The following is a 25,808-nucleotide window of genomic DNA, read 5'->3' as shown; positions in this document are numbered from 1 at the left end:
TCAAGCCAAGATAACCATAACCATATGACACTAGGAATCTTAAAACTGGGTGTGGTCCTCAGTCCTTTCATTTGTGCTGAGCCAACTTCTTTAGCCATTTCACTCAATGGTAGTGAAGACCTGTAGATGGAAGTTTCTCTCCCACCTGGTCTCACAGCCATTCAGTTCCAAAGAAACACACAGAGGCTTATATTAGGTTTAAACTGTTTGACCTATTAGCTCAGCCTAATTATTAACTAGCTCTTACAACTTAAATTGATCCATAATTCTTGTCTATGTTTAGACACATGGCTTGGTACCTTTTATCACTGAGGCATTCTCATCTTGCTTCCTCTGTGTCTGGCTGGTGACTGCATCTGGCACTTCCTCTTCCCAGAATTCTCTTAGTCTGGTTGCCCTGCCTATACTTCCTGCCTGGCTATAAGCCAATCAGCAGTTTATTAAACTAATAAGAGTGACAAATCTTTACAGTGTACAAGAGAATTATCCCACAACAAGTATCAGATCTTTTCCTCTCTTTTAAAAGATGGTACCCCCAGCCCACCTGACTCATTTCAATAGCAAGTAGTTGAACCATTTTACTAGGAAAATTAAAATCACTGGGTGAACTGCCCCAACTTCACTCACTCCCTCCAATCAGCCTTCCTGGTAACCTCTTCCCCATCTTGATCACTGAAGAGTCCTTGAGCTTTCTGCTCCCAGCTTCTCTGTCCCAACCCATCCTCTGTCCTTAGAGACAATCTCTACTATTTCTATCCCCTTTTCCTTTATGCTCATTCCTCTCTCAACACCTTGCTTGGTCTCTGTATCTCCCTCTAGCACTCCGCCTTCCTTCTCAAAACTTCTTAGTCTGCATCAGCATCTTTTTATTATTTATTTATTCATTTTTATTTACCCATTCAAATATTTACATTTCCTTCCCTCCTCCCAATCCCCTCCCACTCCCCCACACCACCTCCTTCCTCTCCCTCCCTGCTTGAGAGAGGGCAGGAAATCCTGCCCTGTGGGAAGTCCAAGGCCCTCCCCCCACATCCAGGCCTAGGGAGCCCACCAGTATCTTTTAAGTTCTTGCCTTATTCCTCAACTGCCCACGACACCTTTTTTTCCACTGTCCGAAAACAATATTTCATGGGTACAGAGACATTGCTGGCCTTGGAGTAAAGCAAATGCCCACTGCTTAGTTTTCCTGTGCCTGAATTTCTTCCCCAGTAAAACAGGAGGGCCTGGAGAGAGAGAGCGAGAGGGCTCCCTGCTCTTGCAGAAGACTGAAGTTTGCTTTCAACAGCCTCATCCAGTGGCTCACAACTGCCTATAACTGCCTTGTCCAGTGGCTCACAACTGCCTATAACTGCCTTGTCCAGTGGCTCACAACTGCCTATAACTGCCTTGTCCAGTGGCTCACAACTGCCTATAACTACACCTTTTCTAGCATCCAAGGGGTAACCACTTCCATGTTCACATGCATGTGCACACGCACACACAGACAAATAAATAAATCAAACAACTCTTTAAAAATAAATAAAATGCCAATCAACTCTATAAGAGTCTTCTAATTTGGCAGGTGGTGGTAGTACATGCCTTTAATCCCAGCACTTAGGAGGCAGAGGCAGGTGAATCTCTGAGTTCAAGGCCAGCCTGACCTACAGAGTGAGTTCGAGGACAGCCAGGGCTACACAAGAGAAACTCTGTCTTGAGAAACAAAAATATTCTTCTAATATTAAGTGAGCTAGTTGTCTCAGTCAATGTTCTATTGCTATGAAGAAATACCTGACCATGGCAACTCTTTAGACATTTAACTGGGGCTGGCCTACAGCTTTTATCAGTGTGGCAGGAAACTTGGCATAGGAAGCAGGAAGACATGGTACAAAAGAAAGATTCTGAGAGTTCTACAGCCAGACCCATAGGCAGTAGGAAGAGAGGGAGAGACACTGGGCCTGGAATGAGCATTTGAAATCCCAAAGCTTGCCTCCACAGTGACACACTTTCTCCAGCAAGGCTATACATACTCCAACAAGGCTGTGCCTTCTAATCCTTGTCAAGTAGACCAAGAATTCAAATATATGAACCAATAGGGGCCATCCTTATTAATACCACCACACTAATGTATGTATTGAAAATATTTAGCAATGTTTGCACACACTATGTTCTCAACAAATATGAACCAATATTATTATGATTACTAGTGGTTTATTGATAGTCGATGAATATTATTGTGATTGTCAGTTACTTATGCTAGGTCTAGCTGAAAATTTTGAACAGAAAGAAAAGTTATTTATATCTACAGTACAAAATAAAGTCTATTTTTCAACTTGCGCATGTAATAGGTCCCATCTCTTCCAACCAGAAGCTGTACCTATGAATCTATTGCACATACCAATCCTGTACGATTGTGGCCAGCACAAATGAGCTTTATCCTCACATACTGATCTGTTAAATTCACACACTCTCACGCACTTGTGTATGTAATTTAGACCAATTTCCTTGTGCCACACGAACAAATCGGAAAATGTTAATTTAGCTGGCCAGAGGTGCTTTCATCTGTATTGCCTTGCAGCTATAGAAGGTATCTACACCAATGTCCTGCAAACAGCCGACAGTCAATAATTGATGATGCACAGGAAGCTGTCTAAAAGGGGCTCCATCCTCCCATGATTGCTTAGTTACAGCAAGACAGAGGGGATAATTTTAGCATCATATTTGAATCCTATCTGACAGTTTGGAAACTAAGAATTCAAACCTGTGCAGACAATTAAAAAATGCTTTTTATTGTGGTGTGACATTAAATCATACCTAGCTGTCATTACTCTGTGATCCACTAAGAAGGCTGGCATGGGCTTCTTTATCTCCTTGCTCTCCAAAGTTACAACCTTTGCACAGCAATATTTATTTTAATTAGGAAGAGGTGATACAAGCCAAGATAACTTGTAATAGGCGTGCTCAGTAAAGAATAAAAATCTTGCAAAACAAAACCTCATACCAGTGGAAAAAAATGGCTCAGAGGGCCCAACACGGTGGTGTATACCTTTAATCCCCCAATACCAAAAAGGCAGAAACAGGTGGTTCTCTGAGAGTTCAAGGCCACCCGTCAAGGCCTTGGAATGACACACTGTCTCAAAAAAAAAAGTTCTATTAGCACCTATAACTCTGCCTGTCCAAGAACTGACTCACTGGGACAAGCTCACAAATCCCCATGTCCCAGCCCCGAACAGCTCGGTAAGTCTGCCTCTCAGCAGAGGTCAAGCGTGAAATCCAACACCAGCCATCATTAAAGAAATACACATCAAAAAAGCAGATACCACTTCCCACCCATCAGGATGGCAACCGAAAAAAAAAAAACCGAGAAAAACCATGTGTGTTGATGAGAATGTACAGAAATTAGAACCCTGATGAGTGTGTGCATGTGTCTAAAGTTGCCTCGCTACTGGGGGGAAAAGCAAGTAAACAAGCTTGGGAGTTCCTTAAGGAGTTTAGCATAGAATTACCATGTGATTAAGTCATTCCACTCCTAAACATATTCCCCTCACCCACTGAAGCCAGGACTCAAATATACACACCCAAGTCATACAAAGCCAAAAGCCTATTATCAGACGACTAGATAAACATGCATGTTATATAGACACAATGCAAATGAAATAAAAAAGGAATGAAATACTGACATGTGCTGCACTGTGAATAACTTTACAACAGTATGCGAAATTAAATAAGCTGCCCACAAAGAGGCAAGTGTGGCACAATCCCAGTGACATGGTGCACCTGCAACAGGTAAACTGGGACGCTGGCAAAGCAGACGAGAGGGCGTTGGGGAGGATGGCAACGAGAAATAGGGGGTTAATAATTCAGGAGTAGAGTTGCTGCTTGGAGTAGTGAAATGCTTGGGAGGTGGATGAAGGTAATAGATGGATGGCACTTGAACCGAACAGTTGTTTGGTACACCAAATGGTTAAAACTATAAACTTTATGGTATGTTCATTTATATATGCACATATGTATCCACACACATACCCCAAGATCCATCATAAGTAGTAAGTATTTAGCTGTGTAAACGGTGCTTGGCGAGCAAATGTACGAGACTATTCTAAGACATTAAATATGATGAGGTAGACTTCTCATGTACAAAAACAAAATCCTCTATGACATTATTGATTGTCTTAGTTACGGTTTCTATTGCTGTGAGGAGACACGGTGGCCAATAGCAACTCTTAGAAAGGAAAACACGTCACTGGGGCTCGCCTACACTTCAGAGGTTTAGTCCATTATCATCATTGCAGGAAGCATGGCAGCGTGCAGGCAGACATGGCACTGGAGAAGGAGCTGAGAGTTCTACACCTGAGGATCCACAGGCAGCAGGAAGTGACAGCCACACTGGGCATGGCTTGAAGATCTGAGACCACTAAGGCCACCCCCAGTGATTACTTACTCCAACAACACCACATTTACTTCAAAAAGATCATACCTCCCAATAGTGCCACTCCCCACGGGGCCTATGGGGACCCTTTTCTTTCTAACCACATTGGTCATGGAGACAGCAAGTTTCAAAATGCATGTAAAGCTGATTCATTGATACAAAACATCTAAATTTGTGTATATACATATTTCTAGATATTCTCCAAATGCTAATGGGATTTTCATGGCATGGTGGCTATGAACTGATTTCTTTTAAGTTCTCTTTACAAATTTCTGCACTAGCTGAAGTTTTCTAGCAAAGAATACTTTTAACCAAAGTAATATGTCATTATAAATACTTCTTCACATGAATTAAGGCAGTGAGGTCCTCTGTACTTGTGGTTGGATACACATGGAGTCTCCGTTAACAGAGTAAAATAGTGAATAAATGACCCCAGAGAGTCTCAGAGGAGAGACACATACCTCGGTGAGTGGTGTTGGCTCTCTGTCAGTAGAAAACAGAGCCATTATTTCAGAGCAACATTCGAGGATCATGTTCTGGAAAGAAAAATATAACGGTGATTCTGGTGTCATTGAGAAAGTAGGTCATATTGATTATTAACTCTTTTTTTCTTATTTTATGTCACTCGACCCTTAATTCCAAGCTGTGAAAGGGAGAACTGAAGTCATTCACTCAAGTCATCTAGGTTCCTTGAAAGCATACGAGGAAGCCAGAACATAAGCGCTGAGCTTAACCATGGCTCTACTGCTGTAGCATACTCTTCCCCTGGACATTTACTGTGGAGCTGCACAGTCTGCAGAAGAATGGCAAGCGCAATGGTTACACCAAAATAAGGTTTGGAAAAACTACTTTTCCATCGAGGAGAAATCCCCAGGATGAAGGGATGCAGATCTCAGGGGCTAGAGGTGAGAAGTTTAAGTAGAAAAGAATAGTTGGGAACCGAATCGAAAGAGTAACGAGAGGAGAAAGAGGCAACAGCGTGTAGACACCGTTTGCTCATGGCCTGGCATAGCCCTGTAAGGACGCAGTGGCCTTTGTGTGTGGACATCTGACCTCAGATGACCTCACCACAAGTAAGGTTGACACAACCAGACACGCTCTCATTGAGACTTCATGAAGGAAACACAACCCTACTAGAGCAGTGGCAGCCATGTGAGCTGCAAGGTAAGATGTGGAGGGAGAGAAGGCAGCGCCTGGGTTAGTGACATGAGCTGAGGCAGAGGCAGAGGCAGACTTGAGAGAGGGTGTCCGCCATGGGTCTGAGCACAGATTTGGCCCTTTATTCCCCAGTTCTGTTTCCCTCAGGCTCACTGGGCTGTGTCTGGTCATCCGTCACGTGAGATGTCACTGCCCTTTCCCGCCCAAGTCCATTTTACTTCAGCCAGGGCTCTTTTCCTTTCCTTACAACTAAAGGGAATAGGACCACAAGGTGGGAGTCTGGGGCAAGGGCAGGAGACTCAGCACTGACCACTGTACCTGATGGCATTCTCATTTCTGGCCCACATTTCCATCCAGAGGGGAGCAGGCTTCTATGCCTGTTTATTCATATACTTGGGCATCTCACTGGGTTCTTGACTTGCTGAAGTATGCTTTCTCTTTATAAGAGGATCCAGTAGCAGTCACGATGGCTTACTGCCGTGGTTTCATCAAGAGCCATCAAGCAAAATGGCTTCGTCTATGCCATTCGTCATCTCAGTGACAGACAAAGGGAGCAGGTTCCTTGATAGATGCCTTCTAGTGCCTGTCTCAACATCTATCAAACGGGAATTTTGCCTCAGCGATGCTGTATTGCTCTGGCTGTGAGGTAGACCACATACACACATTGTGGAATTAGTTGGCGCTTAGGCCAGAGTTTGAGGCCCCTCGCGTTACCTTGCTACCACAGAATCAGGAAAACACTGAGCTCTGCACTCCTTGACAGAAAGTGGTGAGAAAATGTGCTGCTTCCCTTTGATAAGGGTCAGAGAGACGTGAAGTGATCCCTAGCTAGGCCTTGCTCTTTTCCCTCCAAAGAAACCCCCATGAATTCTGAGACTCGATGGACCTCTGAGCAAGTCCAACACCCTGAAGCCAGTTCTCACACTTAGTCGGAATCCTCATCACTGAGAGGAATGCTTCCGGCCTTCACATTCCTGCTCCCTCTGTTTTCACCATGATTATCATGGGGAAGGGTAAGATGCCTGTTCAAGTGGGGTACAACCCTCTTCAAATCCTCCAAACCCAGTCTGACTTCCCCACTGCCCTTCCCTACATTGCCAAGTCCAATCACTATTGACCCAGCCATTGTCGATGGGCTGCCCTCTGCAGGCCTCGCAGTGGAGCAGGAATCAGGAGCTCTCCGTCCAGGGAGGGAGCAGGGAAGACAGCCTCCTCCAGCAACCTCAGAATCTCTCAGTCCAGGGAGGGGGACCAGGGAGACGGCCTCCTTCAGCACTGTGTGGTGAGGTCAGCCTGAGCTGCTCTGGCCTCGACCCTGCCCTCCAGATTCACCTACACGCTCCGCCACATATGCCTTACTGTTCCCTAAATGTTTGCCAATCGTAGTTCTTCAGAAAGAATAGAGAATGCTAAAACCAGAGTGTCTTTTTTCTCCAGGCTTCTGTAGCCACAGTGCTTCTATATTTGGGACTTCTAGTATTATGCTAATTTTCATCCATTTATACTGTTCAGGCATTCCATAAATAATTGCTGAAGCAACCTTATGCATTTTGGCAAACACATAGTAGGCTTCTTATAGCAACATATTCTCACTCCAAATGAGGTGTTTCCATCTTAAAATCAGCATGGCTTGCAGACTTATTTCCTACCTTTTGCTCCTTTGTTTGTTGATTTGTTTTATTGAGACAGAGGCTCAGTAGCTCAGGCTATCCTTAACTGCTCAGGCTATCCTTAAATCACTACGTGGGTGAGGAGGATGACCTTGAACTCCTGATCCTCTCACCTTTGCTTCCCAAGTGCTAAAATTAAAGGCATGAGCCGCTGCAGCCAGTTTTATGGTGTGCTGGAGAACAAACCCAGGGCCTTGTTCATGCTAGGCAAGCACTCTGCCAATTAAGCCACAACTGAGTCCTTTCCCGTGCCGTAATGTGCCAGTTCTGCTTGCTGTGAGTGGAGGAGCAATAGAAATCAGTCATTCTGAGCCACTGCTCCTGTTAGAAGTGACCAGACCACCTGCTGGGTAGCCTCCCTAATCTATCTTAAATTAACATCTGTGTTCCCAAGTCCCTGGCTCATTCTGGACCTAGGGACTTTGGAAAAGGAAAAAATAAAAGAAAATTGGAAGGACCTGAAGGAAAAGGAATGAACTCAACCCACACCCCACATAGCAACCAAAGGCACTTGATTTATATCCTTAGTTCAATAACCTACCAACAATATATAACATGTAATAGAAATATCCCATTTAGAAGCCATGAATTCCTGTCCAATTCCAGAAGAACTGATCTCGTCAAGTGGCCTAGTTCGCTTCTAATTAGCTCGAAGTGAGAATTGCCATGGCGACAAATTTAGTCAATGAGATTTGATATGAACCAGAATCTAGCTTTTTTTTTTAAGTGCTGCTTAATACTGTTGAAAGGAAAAATATGTTACTTCTATTTCTTATAATTGCTGTGAACTAATTCACTTGCCAATTCATCTCCGAGCAAATGCAATTCCTTCTCTTAGGTGATAGAAGCTTATCTTCCTTTCACATACAGAGCCAACGGGAGCTGGAACATACCTAAAACAATGCTAAGGAAACACTAAGCCAGGGAAACAAATTTAAAAATACCGAGGAAGATATCAAGATTGAAGAGGGCTGGTTCCTCTGTGGTTGGCCCTCATATACCAAATCAGAACATGAGGGCAAGTTACATGCCTTCGCCAAGGCAACACAGGTCCTCTGGATTCCTCTGCCCACCCCCACGTCCCCATTTATTCCTGACCTGTTTATGTTCACAGTCAACCCCCCGACTCAGACATTTGTCTTCTGATGATGAATTTTCCACCTACGTTGACCAGGGTCACCCTGGAAACTCTGGCTCTGTCCAAACAGCCTGTCTTTGTGTGAAAGGATTGTTTATTTGAGAGATGAAAAGAAAATTAGTCCTAGAAAATGGATGGAGTGTCTGACGGGGTAGGAGGGCAGAGAGGCAGAACACAGTCTGGAGTGACTTCCTCATATTACAGACGTTTTCCTGCCTCGGACAATCAAAGCTGAAAAGACAGGCAGATTCGGAAGGAAACGATTTTCCATATACTAACCATGGAGAAAAGTGCTAGGAGAAATTTAAGCAAAGAATATTCTAGGCTGTGTCTCAAAGACAGCACTCTGATAAGTTTGTGACTGGGGAACTGATTGAGAGAGCACTACAAACGACGAGGACGAGTCAAGAGAGCCGAGTTCTTCTTGAAAGCAGACATGAGAGGGCAATGCGCTCTTCGTGAGAGAAATGTATAATCCATATCTGGCTCCGAAATCTCCCGAGTCTGAGATAGTGGGAGCTCTCCGACCTATTGCGAGATTAATGCCGCACTCCGTTTATCAGTAAGCACAGGAAGCAAGGGAACATCTGAGGCCTCTGAAAAGGATGAAGTCACGTGGCGACTTCTGAGGCCATCGAAAAGGATGCGCAGCTCGAATTCTAAGACATCTGCTCCTTATAAATGCTGGCAGAGAGCAGAGGACTTAAATGCTGGCGAGTGGCATTTTACAAAGGCTGCCTGGGCTCCCCTGACAGCCTCCCGTACACACGGGCTGCTAACCTGCATAATAACAGAAAAAGAAAACTCATTTTTGCTAGTAAATTGAGACGGGAAATGCCAACAAATATCCTCTGAAAATCAGAAAGGTTGCTCGTCCTTACACGTTCACCCATCAAAACTATATAGATGAGCTAAATAAGAAAATGAAGAGCCATGCAAATATTATTCTTTGTGAATTAAAGATGTTTTTTACATTGTTGTGACCTGTTAAAGTTTCCTGGCCAAATGACTTAAGGAAACAAACGACCTTCTATACTAAAGCAAAGACCCTGCAGGCTTTCAGAGAAGAAAAGCAAGGAAGGGGCTGAGACTGACAGAGCCTCAACCAGGAGGGCAGCAGGGAGGGCCAGCCCCAGCCTCACCGGCTGGCTCTGAGGACAGACAGCCTAGTGGAAAGGACAGCTGGAGGATGGGGAGCCCAGGAAGAAAACGCAACCGAGACACTAGGTGATAAGTTTGAGCTCTTTAGTCAAAAATCTCCGGACGAACACCTGACAGTTCGGATGCAGTAAGTGGGAAACAGTGAAGGATTAAAAAGAAAAAATTAGTCACAAGAAACCAAACATACCAGAAAAGAAAGCAGCCGAAGGTCTTCCTGCCCCAGCTGTTAGCACTTTTTACAGGACCATAAAAATATAAACACTGGGTGTGGTTTCCAATACCCGCTGTGATGTGACAGCATTCAGAAGGGAAGGAGGAGGCAGAAATTGGGAAGAAGGGGGCAGTAAATTTGCCAAACCATAAAATATCCAAACAGAAAATCAATAGCATCTAAAATTGACACAAGAAAACAAAAATGATGGCTGCCTGCTGCTAGCAGCATTGGGGTGATATTCTGGATTTCCTGCTTCCAAGCTGGTCACGAGATCATTGGCACTGAGAGTATGGGACTTATTAGACCAGCAAAATGTTAGTGCATGTGATACGATAAAAACGTGAGGGACAATGTATGGTTTGCCCCCTTTCCCACAATGGCAAGTTCATTTGGCTGTCACTTAGCAATCTACTTACTTCCATGTCTGTATCAATTGATTTTTCTTCAGGTTCTACGGATTCATATATATTTTCATTCGAAGCAACTTCTGGAACTGATGGTAATGATAGCTCCGCTATTTGTGCAAGATTAGACAGTTTCTCATGAATTGCGATGACCCTAAAAATAGCAAACATATATATATATATATATATATATATATATATATATATATATATATATTCATTTTATTTGAAAAGTCAAGAGGGGTGTTGGTTTTAGAATCAATAAGATTTATGAATTCAGCCTTTATTTATTTAAAAGTTAAGTGTCTGAATTCCCCCAAATATCATCAATTCAATCATTTCTTCATTCAACAGACAAACAAACACACATGTGATGTTTATATCTATTTACGCACTTGGGTTGATATACACTATAATGGGGTAAGGGCACAGTGACAAGAAGACACCCCACCAAATTATTATGAATATGAAAATAAATATTTATATGGGCAAGGAAACTCCAGTCAATCAACAGAAGATTCACTTTCATGTAGATGTTAATGGCATGGAATGGCTGTCCAGTTGACTCAAGGTAAAAGCTATGACAAATTAGCAAGTATTTGAAAGGCCAGTAAATGACTGCACACTCATGTGTGTGTGTGTGTGTGTTTCTGTGTATCTGTGTATCTGTGCCGGGGGTGGTAGGGACAGAGAGATAAAAACAAGAGCCAAAGAGGAGGCAGGAGCATTGGTGATGATGCTACAGAAGGACAACGTCAAGGGCTTAAGGACAGTGAAGGCCGGATGCTCTGAGAGCAGCGCAGATCAGCAGAGTGGAGATTAAGGACAGTGAAGGCCGGATGCTCTGAGAGCAGCGTAGATCAGCAGAGTGGAGATCAAAGGTTTGTATTGGGAAGAAGCTAGGCGAGACCACCTGCATGGCTCTAAGTGACTTCTGCCCTATAGGAACAGAATGAGTGTGCACATCTTCACACAGGGCAGGAGGCACATTATTGTGCAAAATGAGGTGATCCAAAGAGCAGAATGGCAGACGCGTATACACCAAACTTCAGCTTCCCGGTCTTCCATGCTATCTCTACTCGCAACTTGGAGTACAATTTGATTGTCCTCATTGATAGTACATACATATGAGAATTTTCATATATAGAATCTATATGTTTCTGCCAAAGGGTAACACTTAAAACATAAAGATTTGTCATTATGTTTGCTTGGACCACTTGCCCAGTAAGAAGAGAGTACTATCCAATCATGCTGGCAAAGCTGTCTATTGTACTGGAGAGAGAGAGGGAGCCAGGACTTGGTGGGTCATACTTAGCTCCTTCACAGGGAACCCAACCAATGTCTTGGTCCTTCCTCTTACCCTAGACCAGCCTGCAAGTCAGTTAGCATCCTACCCTGAGATTCCTCTACGGCAAGGCCGGCCTAATAAAATCCATTTCATGTCATTCACAGGGCATTTTAAAGGAGGAAATAATGTATCTGCACATGTTTAACTTTAAAATAGCTCACAAAGGGAAGAAAGCATCCTAGGCCCCATTCTTCATTAGAATACTCAGAGAAAGGCTTCTCATGTCGTTTCAAAGGCCACATAGACCTGAGGGTGCATCCCTATAGTACAGTGCTTGCCCCGGATGTACAAAGCCTTGTGCTTAACCCTCAGTACCTCCAATGAGTGCATAGTTTTCTATTACCATACTTTGGGATGTAATAAGAATAAACTAGCTCTTGACAATGGGTCACAGGTTGTTCCTGATTTCCCTGAACCCAGAGATGGCAATGCCTTCTTCAGAGTAAATGCTCAAAATACATATCCCAGTGCCCAGCAAAGTGTGCTGGGCTTTGCCCATTCCCATTGTGTTCTCAGCCATGAAGGTTTGGTGTCTCCCTAGCTTTTCACCTTGCTTAAAAGAAAAACAGCAACATTAGGTGATGCTGAATGGCTATAGGAGGTTCAGTCCTCCTGACTGTGCCTGCCCAACGGCCTGACCTGCTTCTTTCTCCAGCCAGCCCTTGCTTCCCTCTTGCTCACTCTTCACCTGTCTGTCTCCAAGGCCAATGTCTGGTCCAGCTTTTGGACTTCCTGCCTTGAGCCCACAGGCAAGTATCTACCATTCTCCCTAAGCTCCAAGAGCTCTCCAAGGTCCTGTTGTCCCTAAAGCGTGGGCACTCTCCTAGTCTGCCAGGGCTGGAGGACAGGACCCAGTGGGAAGCAGAGACACAGATTAAGATGAAAGATGATGACATGTAGGGAGAGTGACCAAAGAACCTGATTCTGGTCATCAAGGTGTAACGGCCACTGAGAACTAGCCGGAACTTTGATTTGCAGATTTCTGAGAACACAGACTTTTTCTCTGTGGCTGTAAGAGAAACAATTAGAACACGTCTTTCCCTGGGAGATGAAGAGGTGGATGAGGACGGGCAAGTTCTCTCTGTCCATTTTCTCTGCCGCAGTCACTCTCGCCTTGTCTTCAGCGAGTGGACAAGAGGTGACACTCAACAGAACACAACCCAGCCCGAGCAAGACAAATTGTCCTGCATCAGGGGAGAGGCCATCCCCTGAGACAAGCTCAGTGACAAGGGCTCGTCTCTGAGTGGTTTACTGGTGATCACAAACCTGGCCACTTTACAAGAATTCAAATTGTAAATTAAATTTAATTTCATCAGAATTTTAAAAAAACCTCTCATTGGTGCCTTTCTGCTCTGCAGGTTTTATCTTTGCATTCATCTTGTGGTTCTGGAAAATGAAAATTGAATACCTGGAGTATTTCAGGATTTATAAGGAAAATGCAAAATGTCCTGATTCTGTGGCTTTGGACACTGGTATATGGTCTGGGCTTAGGTTCCCCAACATTTCGATTTAAAGGGAAAAAATTAAAAGCAGGGCGGGAGGAATATTGACTAAATAATTGGAGGCCTGCCAGCTTTTGAGACAGCTCTTGTTTTATTCTCTTTCATAAGAAGGCAAAGAAGTCCCGAGATCAGAAAATCATGGGGCATGAACAGGGATCTCTGGGGAGACAGGCAGGCAGAGTGTGACTCCGTCTGCACGGCTCTCACCAGATGCCTGATGGGGCGGGGAGCAGGTGCCAGGACACACCTGTGCTGTCAGTCTCCCAACGCCTGTTCATCCATCATCAGACATGAGGCTAACAACCACCAGGAAGCAAGGCAAGGAGAGGCTATCACCTCCCCTCCCCCCCTACAAGAAACGGAGGCTGAAGGTGTCAGGGTAGTGGGCGATTGAGTTGAAGATGAGCTAGCAAAGTGAAAACATTTCTTTTAAACCAAAAACAGAATTCGGTAAAAAGGCAGGAAAACAGAAAATAAGTAAACAAAATTTAACAACAACAAAATAATTAAAGATCTTTTCTGATTGATGTAAAGAGAGGACTAGACCTGGCTAAAGGGTTTAATTTGGGAACAATATAAAACGTGGCTTGGTACAGAAGGAAAGGAGACAAAGGAGATTTTGGATTTAATTTGCAACATCATAGAGAACCAACAGCCATCCCCACAGCCCATTTTTAAACCAAAATTAACTGGATTGCTTGGGGGATACTTAGTTTCTTGAGTTATTTCTAGCTCCTAATCCTCCGTCCAGCACACAGCTCTGAAAGAGTTGCTCTGTCTGTGGGCTGTCCCTAAGCTCTGGTGACTGTCGCCAATGCTATGTAAAAGCTTTTTAATTTCACACAGTGTCACTCTGCTGTTTGTGATGTCATTCCCTGAGTGACTGGCGTCTCTCTGAGAAAGTCTTGCTGCTTCCTATGCACGGAAGCGCTTCCGCTGGTTTCCCATAACAGGTTTGCAGTTCATCAGTGTGAATCTTTTAGCCAGGATAAGAGACATGTGTGGACCTAATTTCATTCTTCTTCACACACGAATCAAACTTTCCCAGGACTCTTTGCCGAAGGCTGCCTTTCCTTCAATACATGCTCTTGGCATCTCTGCCAAAACTCAGGTGACGGTAGCTACTTTGGCTTAATTCTGCATCCTCTCTTCTATTACACGGATTCTCATGTCTATCTGTGCTGACACCCATGCTGTTGCTATCATGGCTCTATGATATGGCTCGAAATCCGGTATTGTGACCACCTCTAGCATTGCTCTTTTGCTAAAAGTGCTTATCAGTTCCAAGGATATCCTGAAGTCTTAAGGGTCTCCTCTGCACAAGATCATATTGTTTGCAGACAGGGTAATCTGGCCTATCTTAATATTGCCATCCATTTTGTTTCCTGCTCTTGTCTTATTGCTGTGGTTCAGAAACCAAGGCACATCCTGGCCTTGTTGATTGTAGTGAGGATTGCATCGAATGGTTTTTCCCGTTTTGTATAGTATTGGCTGTAAGTTTGTAGAATATAGCCTTTGTTATGTTGACACATGTCCCTTCTAGTCAAGCTTCTTCCAAGTTTTTATTATGAACACATATTGGACAGCGAAATGGCAGGTACCAAGAGAGTTTGCTTGTGAGTCTGCAAACCTCTGTTCACCAAAGGAGGTTTAACCAGGCAGTCTGCGCAATCGGGAGCTCCACATGCCACACCTGGGTGACAGACACACATTAACTGAGCGGGCAAACCTTTGCCCTTTCCTTTTCCGACGAGGCGTCACTTCAGGAGATGTGGCAAAGGCAAGTGTGTACTCTGGGCTGCTCATCAATCACATGACGGGACCTCTCCTGTGTCCCTGAATGCTCTAAGATGTGACCCCACACAGGCCTGGATTCTCCTCAGGGCCCCCACCATGCTGTCTTTCATGAGAGTTAATAACTCCCTGACGAATCTATTACTTCAAAGGAGAATCCGTCTTGGTATCCGTCTCGAACCCATAAACCTGAGACCTTACAAAAAGCACAGAGAAAATGTCCTGACACTAGGCCCCGAGCCCTCTACAGCTGTGCTCATTCAGATTGGCAGCAAAGCACCACCCAGCCTAGGCCGAGCCTCCTACCCGGACCCTAGGCTCTCCCTCTCTGTCTTCTGGGAATTCCTTTCTTTCTTTACTATTTGGGCTGACTTCTTATTCATCACCATCCCCAGTTGGCTTCCTGACAATGGTGTCTACTTGCCTGTTCAGTGGAATCCAGGAGGTGCCGACACACAGGCTGTTCCCAGTAGGCATTTTAATATCAGAAATCTTCAGGGGCTTCAAATTATATGCATACAATAATAAAACCTAAAGAAAAATAAGAGCATACCAAAATAGGCATCAAAACTATCCCTCTTCCTTATTGAGAAGATCACCGTATTTTAAAGTTTCCCTGTAGAAAATAAACGAGAAATGAGAAAGAGAATTCTCTTTCAGTTCACTATAAAGAGAAATATGAGATGTAAAAAGCTAATTTGCTAATTTGGTTATGGCAACACATTCTCAGAATCCCGGACTGTGGGAAGCAGAGACACAAGAATTCAGAGTTCAAGTCATCCTAGACAACATAGTGAGTTCAAAAAAAATAACACACTGCCTAGAAAAAATATACAAATATAATTGCATGAAAATACATGCTATTTGGAGTAAGTAGTGTTTTGCACTGCAGTTAAATTTAAGTTTCAGCATTCACAGGCTCTCTGCAACAAGCACAGATACCTACCTGGTGGGTACACAATGTTTCCCGTTACTTCTCAATGGGTGCGCCTTCCCTGACAGTTGGGTCACCCACTCCCATACACCCATTTACAATGCTCTCCTCCTCCTCGCTTCTCCATTTATTTCAACTCCACACAGCGTCATAGGCCTCTTTAAGAGGAGGAGGTGACTCGTGCCCCAGTAATTTCCCTGCTGCTTAGTTTTGGATAATTCTTAGTGCCGGCTCCATGCAATGTAACCTCTATGGAAAGCTGCGGACTCACAGAATGTGAGAGTCACAGACCCTCCCGTCGCTTTCGAGGTTAGAAAGCAGAAGCCCAGACTAGCCAGGCCCATGCACGGACCTCCGCTTCCATGCAAGTCAAAGTGGAGACTGAAGGGCTAGCTTTAAGCTGTAGATTCGCAAAGACAAAAAGGAAAGGGAGTGAAAGAGATGGGATTTGGCAGCACTTCGAAGAACAGAGAGCATTCAGGAGATTCAGAAGGGGGGGGGGTGCCCTGAGTGTCTTCAAAGGGCTTGTCAGCATCAAGCATGACCTAGAATGGGGAAAGCTCCAGAATCAGAGGGCCAGGTCAGGCCGCTGAGATGGCGAGAGCAGGTGAGACCACAAACAGAAGCCAACAGCTCTCACCAGGTTCCTTCCCTGCCCAAGTGGGTAGATTCAGCATTTCCCGTGACTCTATTCCTGGGAGACCCCTCTCCCCAACTCTGTGGTCTGCAAATGTTAAATCAGACCTTCTATATTCATGGCTTTAGTTCTGGGGGCAGGTGCTGGGGGAAATATCGGAATTAATGCATTATGAATGTGAGGTATCTATGCACTCGGCCGCATCAGGCTGAAGCGTATTCGCGTATTCTCTCTCGGATCATTGATCAATTAAAAAGAAAAGACTCACCGACACTGGCATTTCAGCACCCTCTCCCTCCAGTTACCCTACAAGGAAGCCTATACATCATGTAAGCAAGAGAGTCTAAGTGCGAGTTGACAAAAGTTTCTGTAACCCACTGAAGCACAGTGTGATAAAAATATCATAATAACCATTCTGAAAATAGAAATGGATGGGGAGGGGCAGAGAGGAGAGCGCAGAGGAGATGGAGTCATTTCTCAATAGCAATGTAAGCATGCCAGAGATAGCGAAGGAATGCTTCCGATGTGTTAAATTATGTATTTTATGTGAGATGTGGCAAAATATTTTTCATAAGATGATGAAATCTCCCCAAGAGATTTGGCCAAGACCACACATTGTCTTATGCTGTCTGCTCTTGCTTTGTGTTATCCTTGACTCCGGGAGCATAATTTAAGATTCTTGAGGACAGGAATATTATCTTGTACTTTGGAGCAATTTTTTTCATTATTTGTCCAATTGATATCATGTTTCTGAATTTTCCATCATGTCGGCTAGGGGGTCAGTGAAGTTCCCTGTAGTGGTTTGAAAGAAAATGGCCACCCCCAAAAAGTGTCACTAATGGGAAGTTTGGCCTTGTTGGAGTAGGTGTAACCTTATTGGAGAAAGTGTATCACTCTGGGGGTGGGCTTTGAGGTCTCCTATGCTCAAGCTACACCCAATGAAACAGACTACTTCCTGTTGCCCACAGATGTAGCTCCTTCTCCACTCTCAGTTCCTTCTCCAACACCACAAGTGCCTGCATGCTGCCTTGATTCCTACCATGATGATAATGGACTCAACCTCTGAACTGTAAATGAGCCACTCCAATCAAATGATCTCCTTTCAAACAGCAGTAGGAACCCTAACTAAGACATTTCCTAAAGCATGTGAATGAAAAGGTTTTTATTAGATGCACACTTCAGATTCATGTCAAAGGCTTTCTTCCTGTTAGTGCCAGCAGCTTTCTGCAGCCTGCATGCAGGCTCAAAGCTTTATCCACCTGAGTTTGGTACAGACTGCTGAAGTCAGTGGATAAATGACAGTGTGAGATCAGAACACCCCATCATCACACCCTAAACACACTCGTCGTCACAATGAGCATGGAGCAGTGTGTCTATCCCATGTCTCTCCCGCTTAGTGTCTTTGTGATCTTGAGCAAGTTGTGTAAACATCAGTCTCTGCCTCTTTGTTAGTAAACTGTAGATGCAACTACCCCATTCCTTGTGATAGGCTTATAATACACACCTAGTAGCTATAGTTAGTATATATCTAGTATACTACTCGCTTAGTACACACCTACGTCTGTAGGAGTACTGGGATCCAGTCCAATCAAGACTCCAAATCAAGTGACAACTGAGAGGAAAGCCCTGGGTAATCACATGATTCCTGTAATCCTCTAGGCACTAACTATAGGAAGCCCAGCTCCTACCTTGCTATCCTGCTGGATTGAGCTGGTTTTGAAGACACAGTCTAGAAAGAATATCATTCTTGTTAAAGGTATAAAGGCCTCCAAGAAGGAACATGGCTCCACATCTCTTGCCCCCAAGCATGACTCAAATCTATTACTAATTAAGTAACTTGGGGGTTCATTTCTGCTCAAAGTTGTTCTCACTAGTCAGATGGAGTCTTTCTGCCTAATGTTCAGTGTTTTGCCTGATTAGACTTCCTGAATACATTCATGCTTGTCTGTCTGCATTTCTGTGTTCTCAAGATACCAGGCCTTGGACTGTGAAGTTACATAGAACACAATGGCCTTTGAGGCAATGTAGGAGACCAAATTAAGTCTTAATGCTCATAAAAAGGTTAGCCATCAATCCCCTTGTCCTACTTGGCTTTCTGTTGCTATGATAAATACCATGCCCAAAAGAAACTTGGAGGAGTAAGGGCTTACCTGGCTTATACTACAAGACCATACTCTATCATTGAGGGAAGCCAGGCCAGGAATTCAAGTAGGGACTTGGGAGGAAGGAACTGAAACGAGGCCTCTGGTTACAAGTCAGCAGTACTCCTTACTGACCTGTCCTCTGCAGCATGCTCAGCTTGCTTATATCACAGAACCTTCTGGCTAAGGGTGGCGCCAGTCACAGTGAATTGGGCCCATCCACATTAATCATTAATCAAAATAAAATATCCCCACAGACTTGTTTACAGGACAATCTAATGGAGGCAATTCCTCAGATGACATCCCTCTTCCCAAATGAGTAGCTTGTATCTAGTTTACAATAAACCACCACACCTTTGTCACTCAGCATTCCTGCTGAATGCGTACCTTGAAGCTCATCACCTTATAAATGCAAGTCAGATCCCTCCAGGAACCGCAAAGTGGAACCCTGATTGCTAAAAGCCAGGGTAGGAAGATGAGGCAGGATAAAAGCCAAGGCTCTCAGGTATAACCTTGAGACAAATCTAAGTCATAAAACCTCTGGCTCTGAATACATGTCTTTATAGCTGAGCTATGTTGTGTGTCTTACTGAAAGCAACAATTCTTCAACCTGAGAGGTTTTTTTTTAGATGTATGTCTTTAGTGGCCATTTAGTTTCTGTCTCTACTGGATACTGAAATAGTTTGAGAGGTACTTACTTTGTAACAAAATCTAAAGTTACTTTTGTGTGGTTCTGTAATATTCTACTAAAGATATATATTTTTTCAGATAAGATAGTCTGATTTCTTCTTCCTGTATTTAGGAAGTTAAGACTTTCTAAGTTACAAACTTGAACTTAGCTCTGAAGTTCATTACCTAGAGAAACTTATCTCTCTGAATTCTTTAAAAAAAAAAAAAGCTTCCTGTCCAAATCGAAATCTCTCCAATACTGGGAGATCTACTCTACTGACCCCAGCATCCTTGGCTCCTACTGTCATTTCTGCTTCTAAGTAGTCAGTACACAAGAGTGGATGCAGTGACATGAATTTACCATGACCTGCAAATTCCCATTATAGTCCCTGGAACATCTGTAGGGCTAAATAAGAGATGAGATTTCATCCATCTTGCCTGAGACCAGAGTATCTGTAGACATCATCCAAGAACTAAATGTGGTCTCTTGCATACTTAGGCAGATATACTCTAGAGACAGATGGTTCCCATCTGTGTCCCTGTCACCTGGAAGTCCTCCATTCTTGGTCCCCATCTCCTCTTCTGTGAAATGGGGTTAGTGATCTCACCTATCTCGTATAGTTGCTGTCAAGCTAAGGGGAACAAAACTGCTTTCACGCACCCAGCTGGGCACAGCGCTCAGTGCGGTTACCATCTAGGACGTGCTGAGTCTCAGTGGAGTTTACCTGACACCCACCTCTACGTTAACATGCAAAAGTAATGAGTAGGTGGGTGCACAGAAACGATAGCTAAAATAACTGAGCAACTGACGGAAATACCTTCCAAAACGGTAGGAATTTGGGATCTGCAAGGATGTAGTTATCTAGGGAAATTTTTCTTCGTGCTATTTTTTGACAGCTACTACATCTTTTATTGTGTGACATGCACAGACATATATACACGTTCACTGCTACGGATGGACCCAAGGTAAGAGAAAGAGGGAAACTGCTCGGCCTGTTTTCATGTGCCTTGAGAAAAATTAATCACCTTAAATCGGAATTTATGGTTGGGACTCTGCATCTAACTTCCTGATCTCAGACTATGGAGGCCTTGTTTGCTGTCAGACACAGCTGTTTATGGACAACACCTCGTTACCCTGGAGATGTCAGAGCTGAGGGCTCAGCACCTGATTCCTGGAGGATGGTTTCTGTCACCTGACATCAACACAAGGACACCCAGATCATGCTGCACCAATCTGCCATCCCAGTGACCGACATGATATGGCTGCTTTACAGTCTGGTAACATGAACAATTTTTAATTTTAAAGGACTAGTTCTTAGATAAATATTTTGGTTTTCTGTAGTGAGCCGGACAGGATCGCCATTACAAGATGGCGCCGACATCCTGTCTTGTTGGTTATAAACAACTCCATATTTGGCTATGGCTTTGAGAGCTGCGCGTCCCCGCTTCCCGCATGCGCGTTGGATGAGGATCCTTGAGCCTATCCCGATGCGGTCTGGTGTCAGCTGTTGGTGGCAGTCAATCACAGGGCGACCCGTGTGCCAATTCCCTATTTAAGCGGCTGCCTAAGTGCACCCCGGTCCCTTCGCTTCCTGCTGCCTCTCCCCTCTGCTCCCTGTTCCTCGCTTTCCCGCCCTCTCGTTCCATGCTCCCCATCAATCAAGGGCACTCCAGTAAAAGCGTGATCTGAGTGGAATCCTGGTGTGGTGGTCATTCTTTCTCGCCGGTCGAGAGGTCCGCCACAGTTTTCCAACTATAAAACCCTCAAAACCCTTAAACTTGCATTTTTTGTTGGATTTCCTCCAAGTAATACATTGTGATACATGATGACCAATCTTGGAAATTTTGTCTTTAACAACATTTATCATTAAACAAAATTCTCACAAAGCCTTTTTTACTGATATGTGATGTGTGCTTTTTTGGCTTGTGTCTTATTCTTTTTAGAAAGAATTGCTTTTGAGATGGAGAGATGTCCCAGTACGAGAAAGAAAAAGAGGGGAGAAAGGGAGTGGGGGAGGGGAGAGAACCCAGTTGTGAACACCCAGCAACACACTCATAAAAATCCTCACGCAGCTGCATGCTCCCTAGATCCCAGCGTTGGAGAAACAGAAACCAGCAGATCCAGGAGCTCACTGGCCAGGCAAGCGCCACAACACTGAAAGACCCTTCTCAGGGAAACAGTGAAGAACATGATGCCGTTTTTTCGCTCTCCTCTCCTGTGCCTGCAGTGTACACACACATGTGCACACATACATATACACACATGTGCACACATACATATACACACATGTGCACACACACATATACACACATGTGCACACATACATATACACACACGGGCACACATACATATACATACACAGGGGCACACATACATATACACACATGTGCACACATACATATACACACATGTGCACACATACATATACATACACGCGGGCACACACATGTGCACACATACATATACACACATGTGCACACATACATATACACGGGCACACATACATATACACACACATGTGCACACATACATATACATACACACGGGCACACATACATATACATACACACGGGCACACACATGTGCACAAATACATATGCACATGTGCACACATACATATACACATGTGTACACATACATAGACACACATGTGCACACATACATAGACATACACACGGGCACACACTCAATGCTACCCATGACCGACTTGTATTGACTCTCTCACCTATTCGTATTTGGGCCACCACGATTCGAAAACTACTATGGTGTATTTCCTTGAAACACAGGATAGAGATGCTATTTTAGAAGTTAGGTGGGCTATCGGGCAAGAATTGGACGAGGAAAGAGGGGAACAGATGGTGTGGACAGCCCTCCACAGCCATGGGCTCCTACATTCACACTTTCAACCAGCTACAGACTGAAAACATTTTTGCTGTGTCTGCTGAACACGCAAAGATTCTGTCTGGTCATTATTTCCAACATAACACAGCGTAGCGGCCATGCACACGTTTTCTTGGTATCAGATGTTACATCTGATGCAGCAATGATTGAAAGTGTACACGAGCACGTATGTGGGTCATACGCAAATGCATCATTTTAGTAAAGAGACTTGAGCATCTATGAACTTTGGTATCTTTGGAAAATCCAGAAACCAATCACCTGTAGATAACAGGATGGCTTGCTTTAAGAGGTATGACAGAGCTTAAATAAAGCTGGGAAGTGATATGGTAAATCTCTCTTTTTGTCTGAATAGGGAAGGCTGTATAATTGGCCTAGAGTTAGCAGACCAATGAAAGGAGAGGGAAGATAGAGAACAAAACAAAAGAGCTCAGAGGTTTACGATTTGACAGAGGTCACGTGAGTCAAGGGGGTGCAGAAGCTACCAGAGGCACCGCTGGAGGGGACAAAGCTTACGTGCTGGAGAGTGCAAAAGGAAACCGATGCAGGAGATGAAAAACAAACGAAAATGCCAGACCAGGAAAACCCCTAAGGCTAGCATTCTGTGGGAAAATGCCCGAGGCTCTTAGAGCAAGCACTAGTCAGAGGAACTCTACAGTAGAAGGTTTCTCCCTAAAAGGTTGTATTGACCAATTGTTCCCCTTTGCAAAGCCTGACCCATTTCCAAGACTCCCCTAGACTCTGAATCACTGCTCGGTTGTCAGTCGTTAAGGGAGTGGTCCCCACAGTAGCTAGTTACTAGCGTGTTCTCAGCCTCATCTCTGAACGGAATATTGAGCGCGGTCAGTGCGTACATACCATGGGTTCCACGTCCTTGGGAGGTCTGTCCAGGGGAGGGATATACCACTGGAAGCAGAGCTCCTTGTTCTGCGCTTGCACTGCCGTTTCTGACGAGACATCTGTGTAAGACGGACTGCCCTGCACCTTTGAGGAGATATCAGACTGCAGGGAACTGTCCCGATGAATCTGGGGAACAGTAATAGTGAGAAACCATGTCAGTGTAGTGGCTGATAATGAACTCATTCAATATTTAAAGTAAATTAACTGCTGCATTAAAAAAATTCTGGGAATTCTCTCAGCTTATTTGATGGAGGGAGACCCTAGATTACCATAAAATAAATTCTCATTTAATAAATGATGCTTTAAAACCCTCTGGACTCTAGAAATGTCTTTCATTGCAGTAAAACTTTGAGGTGGGGGCTACCCTGAAACTTGTTGCTAAGAAATACCCATTACACTGTTTCTGCTTTACACACTGATGAGGAAATAGCCAGAGTCTGTGCTTCATGCCCCAGGGGCACAATTGGTTAGCACCTGGCAATGCTGCTAGCACAGAGTGTGTGATTATAATTTATACACTATTTAATGGTGGCACCATACACAAAGGGGGACACTCACTCTTCCCTGAAAGGTTAGAGTCCAGTTTCCTCATCCCTTCTTTACATGAATGTGGCTGGTTTGTAAGTCCAAGCCCTCGGTGCGATCTCACTACTCCTAGGAAATTAGGTCACTGGGCCAGGGACACAACTGCAAAGAATGGAACTGAGAGCTTCATCCCTTGTTTAAAGAGTCTCTGATGACGAAGGGTGTTGTAAGGAGGCCGCTAGTTTGTTCCTGGTCGCTTAGCCCCAAAATAATCACACGGAAACCATATTATTTAAAGCACTGCTTGGCCCATTAGCTCTAGTATTTTATTGGCTAAGTCTTACATCTTAATTTAACCCATCTCTATTAATCTGTGCAACACCACAAGGTCGTGGCCTACCAGCAAAGTTTCAGTGCTTCTGTCTCCGGCAGCAGACTTCATGGCTTCTCCCTGACTCTGCCTCCTTTCTCCCAGCATTCAGCTTAGTTTTCCCCACCTATCTCTGTTCTGTCCAAAGAAGTTTCCTTATTCATTAATGGTAATCACAGCACACAGAGGGGACTCCCACATCAGAAGGGAGCAGAAGACGGTTGATGTTTATCAACTAAACAGCAGACAAGCAGGGAGAGAGCAATACAGATGCAGAACTGCAGGTCTGAAAAGAGCCATCCATTGGAAGGTAACCTGCTCCCAAGATTGCAGGGAAGCAGTTTCTCTGATTGTCCCCTAACATCTGAGGCATCGCTGGGGCTGGCGACCAAGGAAGACACATCAACGACAGGAACAAGAGCTAGAGTCTCCTCTGCCCCTCTCCTTATGCCTGAGCCGACTTGAGCACAGACTGGGGTGCAAGTCATCCAAATGAAAACAGAAATGACCTCGAGCTGGTCACTGGTGAACGGAGATAGACATTTTGACTGAAGGGTAATACTAAATAGGAAACTCTCCAAAATGATTTAGAAGCTATAAAAACCTCTGCGTACTGAGGCGTGGTTCCACACTTCATAAAAAAGAGCGAGCAAAGAACCGTTTCAAAACTGAATTTCTCATATGAGGAGCTTTCCTGGGTATAAAAATTCATATTCATAACTAGGCTAGTTTAGGAAAATAAAAATCGGTTACCTTTTAGTTCAACACGTAACAATTAGAACAATGCCTAGTAAGAACAGTAGGACATCACTGTCAAACTAGGGCGATGGCTCAGTCATCAGGGCTTGCTTCATGAGCCTGAGGACCTGAGCCGAATCCTCAAGAGTTCACGTGAAAAAGTGGAGCATGGTAGAATATGCTTATCAGATCAGCGCTGGGGGAGGGAGACAGGCAGAAGTAAGGACCAGGCCAATGAGATATCTGTCTCTTAAACCAAGGTGGGTAGCGTGTAGAGAATTACATCTGTGGTTGTCTTCTTGCCGCCACACACAGATGCATACATGTGCACACCCACAAATACACATACCTGAACATACACGCTTAATCAATATGAAACACACATTTTCCATATCCTTAAAACATTATAGTATCTAGTTGCTGGTGATTAATTATATATGTATACATATATAAGTATATATGTATATATATATTTGGGTATACACACACACATTCAATGTTGAGTTATGCACCAAGTTCTTTTTATGTTTTCTTAATTCTTTAAAAGGGATGGGATAACAGACCTACCATTCTATCAAAACTAAATCATTCCAGCTAATCAAATATTTGGATTTGCACAGGCTGCATAGATCTGCATATGCAGTCCATAAGCATGCATAACTCAGCCTTGCACACGATTTTAATCATCTTCTATTTGGGATCTCTAATGTGATTTGTTTGGTGCCTTTGTTTTCCATCACAAGCTCCAACAGATTCAACACAACACAGAGCAATGATTGCTATGGAAAGGGACCTACTTCTTGACGGGGGGAAAACACAGGCTGAAGTATCAAAGTAAGGAAATAGTTTGATTGAAGTAGCCTCCCGAGTGATTAAAGGCTCAAAAAAATGTTATTATAAAAATCAGCCAAGCTTGGAGATTATATAAAAACATCCCAAAGGCTTCGTGCTCGTTAGTTACCCACCCCAGTGAAACAAACACATGATTAGGTACTGTGCACCTGTCAGGCAAGCGACAGTGATCTCAGAGCTGATTATCCAGGGATAGTGTTACACTAATTATAGAAAACCACAAGCATACCGGTGAAACAGAATCTGCCATTAAACCACTGCCATGAGAAATGTCGAAGGGATGTAGATCGTATCTAAAGTCCTCCTGTGGAACTCCACCCTCAGAATTTGGTTATGAGCGTCCAGGTGA

General features: G+C 44.0%; 1 protein-coding gene across 1 annotated transcript in view; it reads right to left on the bottom strand.

Moving 5' to 3' along the window:
• Positions 1-25,808, bottom strand: part of Cfap54 (cilia and flagella associated protein 54) — a 249,963-nt gene that overhangs the window by 12,196 nt on the left and 211,959 nt on the right. Inside the window, exons 64-67 of the mRNA XM_041669797.1 lie at positions 22,933-23,100; positions 15,219-15,325; positions 10,163-10,304; positions 4,867-4,941 (exon numbers count right to left, since the gene is read on the bottom strand). Of these exons, the coding sequence (XP_041525731.1) occupies positions 4,867-4,941; positions 10,163-10,304; positions 15,219-15,325; positions 22,933-23,100 (492 nt within the window). The remainder of the gene's footprint in view (positions 1-4,866; positions 4,942-10,162; positions 10,305-15,218; positions 15,326-22,932; positions 23,101-25,808) is intronic.

The sequence above is a fragment of the Microtus oregoni genome, unplaced genomic scaffold (assembly GCF_018167655.1).
Source record: "Microtus oregoni isolate MIOR12 unplaced genomic scaffold, Mior012 000001F_ref0000356, whole genome shotgun sequence".
Classification (NCBI taxonomy): Eukaryota; Metazoa; Chordata; class Mammalia; order Rodentia; family Cricetidae; genus Microtus; species Microtus oregoni.
Note: the sequence above shows the minus strand (reverse complement) of the source record. Positions and strands in the feature narration are given on the sequence as shown.